Source organism: Rosa rugosa, chromosome 6 (genome assembly GCF_958449725.1).
Source record: "Rosa rugosa chromosome 6, drRosRugo1.1, whole genome shotgun sequence".
Taxonomy (NCBI): Eukaryota; Viridiplantae; Streptophyta; class Magnoliopsida; order Rosales; family Rosaceae; genus Rosa; species Rosa rugosa.
The window spans coordinates 54,437,518-54,447,339 of NC_084825.1; the positions used below are offsets into that span (position 1 = coordinate 54,437,518).

The 9,822-nt window shown below is 39.6% G+C and overlaps 1 protein-coding gene across 1 annotated transcript; it reads right to left on the minus strand.

The window, feature by feature from the left end:
• Positions 1-6,005: 6,005 nt before the first annotated feature.
• Positions 6,006-6,917, minus strand: LOC133717036 (uncharacterized). The gene has a single exon (XM_062143658.1). The coding sequence runs from the start codon at positions 6,915-6,917 to the stop codon at positions 6,006-6,008; it is 912 nt and encodes a 303-aa protein (XP_061999642.1).
• Positions 6,918-9,822: the final 2,905 nt, after the last annotated feature.

The following is a 9,822-nucleotide window of genomic DNA, read 5'->3' on the forward strand; positions in this document are numbered from 1 at the left end:
AGCCCGACATGTGAATGTAAAGGAGCGGACTATTCATGGATTAAAAAGTCACGACTGTCATGTAATCATGCAGCAACTCCTCCCCTTGATGGTTCGAAGGTCACTTCCTTCTGCTGCTGCGAAGGTGTTGATGGAGTTAAGTGCTTTTTTCCGACATCTTTGCAGCAAAAATGGTTCAGTTGAGCATTTTCTTGATCTGAAGAGAAGGATAGCTATGGTGCTTTGTCAAATGGAGAAGATGATGCCCCCATCATTTTTTGATGTAATGATTCACTTGCCAATACATTTGGCAGAGGAAGCTGCACTTGCTGGTCCGGTCTTCTTCAGATGGATGTACCCAATCGAGAGGTTAGACCCGACATCTCATAGCTACCTATGTCTTTGAAACTCCTCCCCTTCTGTACAGAATTTGACGTTGTTGTAAATTGTAGATAACTTGTCAAACAGTATTCCAGAGCTGGGATATCCTGAAAACGATTTTTTTATAGAAATAGTTACAATTTTTTAAAGTTACAGGTCTGCTGCATGATTTTAAGAAAACACCACTTCCATGTTCTGTTGTTTACTGTATTATGCTTCTAATATATCATTAAACAGCACAGGTTTTGGTTGCTTTTGTTTTGCATATCTTATGCATGATATACATTTTGTGGTCTTGTAGTCTTATCTACCTAACGGTCTTCAGATAATAAATACATGATGTAAGAAGCTAGATTGAAGTTTATAAACAGTTCATAAACAAAGGATAATTTGTGGCTAGGTACCTATATACACTGCAGAAGTATGTTCGGAATCGGAATCGACCTGAAGGGAGCATTGCCCAAGGGTACCTATCTGACGAGTCTATGTCCTTCTGTGCAATGTACTTAGAAGACGTATTGACACGAAGAAATAGACCTAATCGTAATGAGGATGGAGTCGGTCGGAATGTAGAAGGTGGACTGTCCATATTTCAAGGTGGTGGACGTGCACTTGGAGCTGCGGAAGAGTATCAACTCAGTGATGATGACTGGGAGAGTGCTAGGTCTTGTGTTTTGGCTAATTGTCCAGAGGCTAAGCCTTATGAAAGGTATGGGAAAAATTCAGTACTGTGTTATTACAATGAATAATTATTAATAGAATACAAAGGATGTTTAATTCATGTCTTAACACTTTTGACACATGAGCAGAAGGCATGTAAGGGAAGCTCAGGCCAATCGAGGCCGTCGTGTCACCTTGCTGCAATCTGAAAAAAGAGCTAAGAAGTCATTTCCCAATTGGTTTGACAAACTTGTAAGTGATTGAGCCACAATGTTATACTATAGAATATTGTAATCAGTTTTGTCATGGAATGAGGTTATGTAGTGAACTTGTCCTTGTATGTATAGGTTAATGGAATGCACAACGAGGGTGATCCACGGGTGACTGAAGATTTGTTGGCTTTGGCTAATGGCCCCAGCAAATGGTGTACTAGATACAAAAGTTATGTAAGCAATGGATTTAGATTTAAAGTGAGGAATGGATTGGAAGATGGTAAGCGTCAAAATTGGGGGGTGTGGCTCCAAGCAGAAATGTCTAGTTATGCAACTGCAAACGATTGCAACCATCGGGAAGGGATGGTTGGTTTCTACGGCGCCCTTGTTGATATAATTGAACTGCAATATCGCGGTGACAGAAACATTGTGTTATTTAAATGTGATTGGCCGGAGGTAAATTCACGCGGTGGTGGAGTGAAGAAGGATGAATATGGTTTTACTCTAGTTAACTTCAACAAGTGTATGGGACCTGAGGATCCGTACGTATTTGCATCGCATGCCATTCAAGCTATGTTTGTGAAGGATCCAACTGATGTTGAATGGCACGTTGCCATCAAGACCAGGCCTAGGGACTTTTTTGATATGTCTTCAACACCAATTGATGATCCATGTTCAAGGCAAGATCTAGAACATGTAACAGGTGATGATGATCATCTACCCATTAGGACAGATGTGAGAAGTAGAAAGGATTAAAAGCTGTTTGGGCAAGAGTGTTGAAAATGGGAGGACAGGTTGGTGACTCTTGAACTTGAAGTTGTATTAAAATCAGTAACTTAAAAAAGTTTGCTGCCATCTGATTCATATGTTTTTTTTGATGTATTTACCTACACAAATTGTAAGGTGATTAATCTCCAGGAAGCTACTTTATGTGAGATTGATTTTGTGACTCTTAACTTGAATGCCATATATCAAAGAATATGGCTTTTGTTAGTCAGTACATGTCCGTTGTCTGCAAGTTTATGCTTGTGATCCTATTTCACAAAGCATGTTATATCGAAGTGTTCTGGTAAGCTCATGGTGATGGACGTGCATAAGATATTAAATTTTTTTTTTTCAAATGTACAGGTGGCAATTATGGAACAGGATCCCGCTTGATTGTTTGAAAAGGACAGAAGTGTGGGAAAACCACAACTCAAACTAGAGCCAAAGTTGCTAACCCGGGAAAAGGAGGTTTGTGGGACCTGAAAAAGTTTTTAAAATGGACTGCCACGGGATGGTCAGCCATATTAACCCTTATCAATGTTAAAAGCATTCTCCAACCTCCCTCTCATCAGTTAGAAGAACAGAGACCTCAACCACATTTACAAATACAAAGGTAACGAAGGCTGAGCCATGGTGTTTGAAAATTTCATGGCTGAAATGTTGAATTGTATGGCTACTTTTTTACAAGTGAATCCAATTATCATTTAAGTTTTGTATACTTTGTTTTCTGTTTCAGCAAATAGGCTTCCTTTAGGTTGGATTCCCAGGTTTGAAGGTATGTAATTCTTTGGCTTGTCAGTTCATTTAATGATGCATATTCAATCTTCCTCTGCCCATAAGTTATATAATTGATGTGCTGTTAAATAAGAGTATATGCTGTAATTTGGTGATGGTGCATGTTTCCGGAAATTTAATATCCATATTAATATTTAAATGGGGTTGCTGCTTCTCATTAATATGAGAGTCTGTGCCCAAAGGCAATCCATTTAGTTGGCTAATACATATGGGCAACATTGATGCAGATGACCAATGATACGGTTGGGAACGGAAGTTGGGCTGTATCATTGGGTGCAGACATGGAGACGCAACAACCGCTAGATCCTTTGTACCATTACAACATGGAGGTGAATTCTGCTATGAATGATACAGCGGAGGAGACTGAAAATCCAAATTATGCTGAAAGATCGAGTGCAGCAAAGATGCGTCGATTTCGGACTAATAGAGGCCCTAATAGGCCTAGATGGGCCGCAAACGGGACGGTGGAGAAACTGAAGTTTAATGCCAAAGGACAACCAGTTGCACCACCTCACACAGTTGCCAGGTTCTCTAGGTTCTTGGGGTGGCTCGCATTGGAGTCATCGTTCTTCCCGATTGATAATACTGATTGGAGAAATTTCTACAAGGCCTCAAACATGGATGCTGCTTGGGAGAGGATTAAGGTAAGTAATCAAGTTTATAAAAAGATTTCATCCACAAGAATATATACAGCAATGAGGTAACTGGATGATATTGTTAAAATGTTATTATGTTAAGAATGAAATTGACCATGTTTGCCATCTGAAATCATATATTATTCATTCTAAGATAACATAATGTGGCTGCAATCCAATTGTGACTATGGAATTGTATTTATTGGTAGGGAACGATTGATTGGAGCAATGTAGATGTGGCAATGCAGCCATTTGTTCGCCGAGTCTGCGAACTCAAATTGAATGATAGGTGGAAGAGTTATAAGTCACGACTCAGGAGGTTATACTACAAGCCAAACATCGGTACTCCAAGGAGGTTTGCCTGCAGCCACCCTAGTGTGAACCAAGCCCAATGGAGGTCGCTCGTGGCTGAGTGGGATAAAAAGCCTAATCAGGTATTACAAATCATATAAGTTTTTAGGTCAATTCGACTGCACTATTTTGTTCCTCATTCAGGCATTACCCTATTAAAATTGAAAACTTTGGAACTGCTTCATTTTTCAACTATCTCGACTCATTATTGTTGGTTGCAGTGATGTAAAAAACGGAATGTATGATTGTTGTGTCCATCATACATGTGTTGAAATTTATTTAAAAATGCTTGAGACTTGGGGGGTCAGGGGATATTAAGAAGCAACAGAGCTGCTTGTTTAAACACATTATCCTTGATTTTGAACATATATGTTTGGTAATCCTAGGAACGTGCTTTGACATATGCCAACAATAGGAAGGAGCTAAGGTCGAGTCACACTAATGGAACAAAGACTTTTGCACAGATGCGATATGAATATGTGAGGATATTTCTGAAAATAGCTCCTGTATCTTATATTATGAAAGGAATTATATTTAAATGTTCATTCAATTTCAGGAACAAGTGAATGGTTATGCTCCTGATCGCATAACATTTTTCACAATGACACATACTCGTGAAGACGGAACAGTTGTAGATGCCGAGTCAGCAGATATAATAGTGAGTGATAAAATATTTGAATTACTAGTTTTCATGGTGTATGTATCGAAGCTTATGCACAACTGTCGGTTGACTTCTTTCAATGTTTCTAACAAGTGCAGGCCAAGTTCAAAAATGGATTAAAGGAGTATGAAGATAGGCAGGAGATACTGACAGATGAGATCCGGCACAAAGTGTACAGTGATGTACTTGGTCCAGAGAAAAGGAATCGCGTTAGAGGTTATGGTTTAGGTGTCCAATTCACTGATGTTCCAGGAGTTGTCACTGAGGCAAGAGGTATGTGTAGGGAAGTGCATACTCTCAGAGCTGCGTGGGAGCAACAAAAGCAAGCAACAGAAGAAGCTCATGTTGAAATAGAGAGTTTAAGGTTGGCTAATATCAACTTGGCTGAAGAGTTGAGACACGAGCAAGCCGTAACAATGGAGGCACACAAGAAAAAGATGGAAGATTCATTTGCAAAAATGAAGGAAAACATGATGAATGAGGTAAACAAGTTGTTTCATAACTCATCAAGTACTGATGGTGAAAGAGGTGTAATGGAGAATCAAATGCCATCAAAGGACAGAATAGATGAAGAGGATTGTGTAATGGCTGATCAGGAGAATGTTGAGGTCTATTCACCAATTATGCCATTTGATCTGAACAGTCTGTGAAGCTCAAGGTAAATATTCACCTTGTTTATGTGCTCTTTTGGTAAACATCAAGTAGCATGATGTTAGTTCTCTTCTAAGGCCATCAACATTCCCATTGAAATGGAGGAGCTAGTTCAAATAGATTGACTGCCCAGCAATGCAGTGTTACTTTTTGAAAAACATGGAAGATTTGAATGGTTTAGCACAATAGACAAGGTGAAGTGTATTAGGTAGGTATTATTAATGTTTTAGTTCTATGAACTTTGTATTGACTCTATTGGGATGTAAATGCCCTTCTGATGTAATGTTAATATTGATGATGATGTAATGTTAATATTGATGATGATTAATCTATGAGTACATCTTGGTGTTGTTGAAAATGAATACAGAATTCATGGTTTATTACAATTTACAAGCAGCTAAAGCATCCATACGTACTGCCATCAAACCAATTCAAATAAAATTCCATATTCCCACCATTTGCCATTACTGGCACTGATATTGGTGAGGCCAATGTCATGAATAATTGCTGGGTAGAGAGAACTTTTACCCACCATTATATGGAGGTGGGGGTTAATTACACACCAATATATGCAATGCAATGATAATTTTATCCATCAAATCCCAAACAAATCACACACCATTGCAGGGTCAGTGGGTCTTAATTACACACCATTTACAAGTTCACGAAGAAACGGTGGTTACAATTGATACCAACCATTGTACTATTGCTGACAAAAGATATGGGAAAAAGCAAAGTAGTTATTGACTACAAAATCCTCTAACATTCAAAATTAGACACCATTACAGTATTGGTGTTCTATGCCACAATGGAAACTGGAGCAAAGACCACTGACTGGGCTTGGGTGGCTGCATAGTGCCTAAAGCTCATATTGGTTGCTGTTGTAGGCAATAGGCACCCATAATAGATGGTGTCCTATAGCCAAAATTCTAGTAGTGGTATCCCCTTTAGCATCTCCATGGACCGGCCAACAATATCCATGAGATTTGGCACTCCAGTTGTTGCCATCGACCCTAACAAGATTGGTGTAGGTGTCGCAGGAACACCAGCGCTATACCTTGGAGTCTCTGACAGGATCACCTTAGACGGCTCTTTCCTAGCCGCCGCCGGAGTCACCTGACCTCCCACTACTAACCCTGTAGATCCGGTCAGCCCACCTCCACTTTTCTTAATCAAAAAATGATCACACACCCGATCACCATGGTCGAAAAGGCCACACTCTCTGCACCACCCTTTGACCTTCTCATAGACCAGATCCACCTCCGCCCTTACCGTCTCTGTAAAGCCAAAAGTCCGCTGCCCCCAGAGACGCCGACGAACGTCCAAGAGGACCCGGAAGCGTTGCTCAGGAGAACCCGGCTGCAGTGCAAACTTCTCTGCCCGCAGAAACCGGCCCATTGACGATCCAATCAGCATCAACGACTCTTCCGTCTGCAGACGTGGAGGTAGACGTCGCACCGTGACCCAGGCCTCCAACGAGTTCAATGGAACCAACTCCGGCGCCCCAAAGCCATCATACTCCTCCAGCAATAGCATCCGATTCTTGAAATGCCACGGGCCCCCGTGCAGAACTCTCTGACCTTCCTCCTTCACCGCAAAGCGGAACTGAAAACGGTCCCCTTCAACCTTCGTGATCGAGAGACGATCACGCAGGCCCCATACCGCCGCCATCGCCTTGGGCAATCCAGCAGCATCCTCTGCCCTAGGTGCCGACATACGACCCACCAGATAAAAGCCAGACGCAGCAACAACCGCTGCTCCAACTGCCCCAAACTCCACCACCGCGTCATCCGTCAGTGCAAGTACCGCCGCCAGTCGAGTCGCCATAGCCTCTGCCATCACGCCTCCGATCTATGATCGAGAACCGTCGTTCTCAACGTTGATATCCTCAGGTCAGCGAAACCCTAGCCGCCAACCTCTACCCTAGTTTTCAGAGAGAACTAGGTTTTTTTTAAAGATAAAATTTTTTTACCCACTCTTTTCTTTTTTTATTTATACTAAATATTCTTTTTTAGTTCTTCAATTGAGATCATAATTAGTAAGGCCTCATTTACATTTTTGCACTAAGCCTCTTAATTTTTAGGACCGGGCCCTGTATTCTCTTATCTGATATAAAAAACTATACCTTACAGTTAAAGAGTATACCTATGAGATCCAACAGTCAAAAACACTTTGGCATAACCTTATTTATGATTAACAAAGTGCTATACACTCGAACTGTCAAAAAACATATGTGCCCCTAACTAGATTAGGGATTGATCTGCCAACAATTAGGTAGTGATTAGGGCTATCTGTGTCCAATTTTGCAAGTTTGCAATGCACTCTAAAACTAGCAAACAGGGTGTTCATTATTGGCGCGCATTTGGATTTACGCCCCCCCCACAACTAATCACATTATTGAACCCAAACTCATGTCATGACCCATAGCATGTGCATTGTATGATGAATGGTGTGGAACATAAACTGAGAGACAGTATGATAAAAAAGGTTTCTGAGCAATTATAGTAGTGGTCAATATAATTAACAAACCAAATTGTTTCTAGCTGCTGCATCGATCATTTAGTACTTTCAGAACAATAACTCACTGGGACTATGAGAATCGACGATGATGGATACGACTCCGATCCGTCTTCGCTTGTTGACTCCGCAAAGAAGATGCAATCCAAACAAACGAGATCAATAGCTAGAATAATCTCATGTTAATCATTTTTACTTTTCTAATGACCCTACTTGTCTATCAAATATTCAAATATAGTAAGATTTGTATGTTATAATTCGCCTGAGGAATAATTAGGACAACGATTTTCTGTGGAAACATAATTGCATTACTGATAACCAGCACATGCTAGCTTGCATGCAGAACTGTAATTATGAGAATCGAATCCAATTTGGGGATGAAGTAAAGGAGATCGTAAGGATTTGTAGTTGCTAATTCTTGTATTAGCAGCCATGATTGGTAAACTGGGCCAAATACATATATATAACAATTCAAGAATGGTTTGATGATGTTCGTAGACCTCAAACAATTATCCGCAGCTATAATTAATTAACCACCATTTGTTTCCTTAAAAAGGTCCGTAATCTTCCACCAAACTAGATCTCTTTGTCGGCTGATTTAACATAAGGGGGTAAAATTTCGAAACGGTTGACTTAGCGAAGTACCAAACTCTTATTCTTGATTCATTCTGTATATTGGGATTTAAAGTAAGGATCAAATTACTCAACCCACCCACCGTTTAATTGTTCAGGAAGAAAGATCTCTTATAATTTTTATGCAGAGTAGGAGTAGCAGTCGATCGGTGACTGACTAAAACAGAGAATTAAAAGGGAGACAATGCATTAACACATTTGCCAGTATCTTCGTTACTCCCTAGTAAATCGTAACCAGTTAGCCAAGTTTGCTTGTTTAACGTACTTAAACATGTGTTACAAGAACTAACCCTACATGTGGGCCTTAATTTTCTTTGTAAAATATTCAGATATAACCGCCCTAAATCTAACTCTACATTGTGAGTATAATAAACAAGATCGATTCAGATTTGTAATCAAGCTCTTGATCGGTGGTTAGTTCGGGACTCATTATTCATTTTTTTTTTTGATGAAGGGACTCATTATTCATTAAAACCCTAGCCTTTTGAATCCTATATATGCATATCATTATTACCAGCATAATGGAAGATACCTTCCCCTAGCTAGTACTGGTTAAGCGGAGCAACTAAGCTTCATAACTGTCCTGATATAGTAGAGTAGTTAGATTCCAAAATTCAATACAGACAGACTGGGTTTGACCGGCCGGCCAGAACGGGAATGCAAAGTTGAGAGTATAGTACGTCACTATACTCAAGGTTTTTAATACTCGTTGATTTTCATACGCGACCTCCTCTGTCGATCAACACCCGGTCGGCCAGTAGTGTGTAACAAATTCTTCACAGTAGTCTCACCTAAGCAAAAACGTATGGATTTTGTGTTTTTCCCCACTTTTCAATCATACATTCACATCTTAACCGTTCTGTTTTTAGGTCCTAATGTATAGATCACCTCTGCAAAATTTCAACCAATTTGGTGATCGTTAAGGCATTCAAAACTGCAATTTACACGAACGAACCAAATCTGTCGAACCGGAACCGTTCGTATATATTGTTGTAATTTGCAGTTTTGAATGCCTTAATGATCACCAAATTTGCTGAAATTTTGCAGAGGTGATCTATACATTAGGACCTAAAAACTGAACGGTTAAGATGTGAAAATGTGATCGAAAAATGGATCAAAACTGGAAATCCGTACGGATCGAAAAACTGCGGACGTCCGCAGTGGAGAACCGCTGTATATATATATATATATATATATATATATATATATATATACTATTATTAAGAGAATAGAGTTTGTCAATCAAAACTGAATATTTTGACAGAAGTAACCCTATAATATTATAAAATATTGAATAACATTTAATCTGTTGGGGTACACATGTAAAACACAAATAGAAATTTTTTTTTTTTTTAAACCACTCAAAGAACTCTCGCCTCCAACACCACGTCCAAGAAACCACCCACGTTCGTTAACCGATCAAGAACCGCTGGGGTACCAACACCATCCCATTTTCATTAAATCAGATATTAACAACTCATGGTATCTTTGCTCGAATTCACAGCAACTCCAACTGCATAGCTTCTTATCATATGAATTTTCCTTTAAATTTCTAGATATCTAATTCATTATTAATTGATTT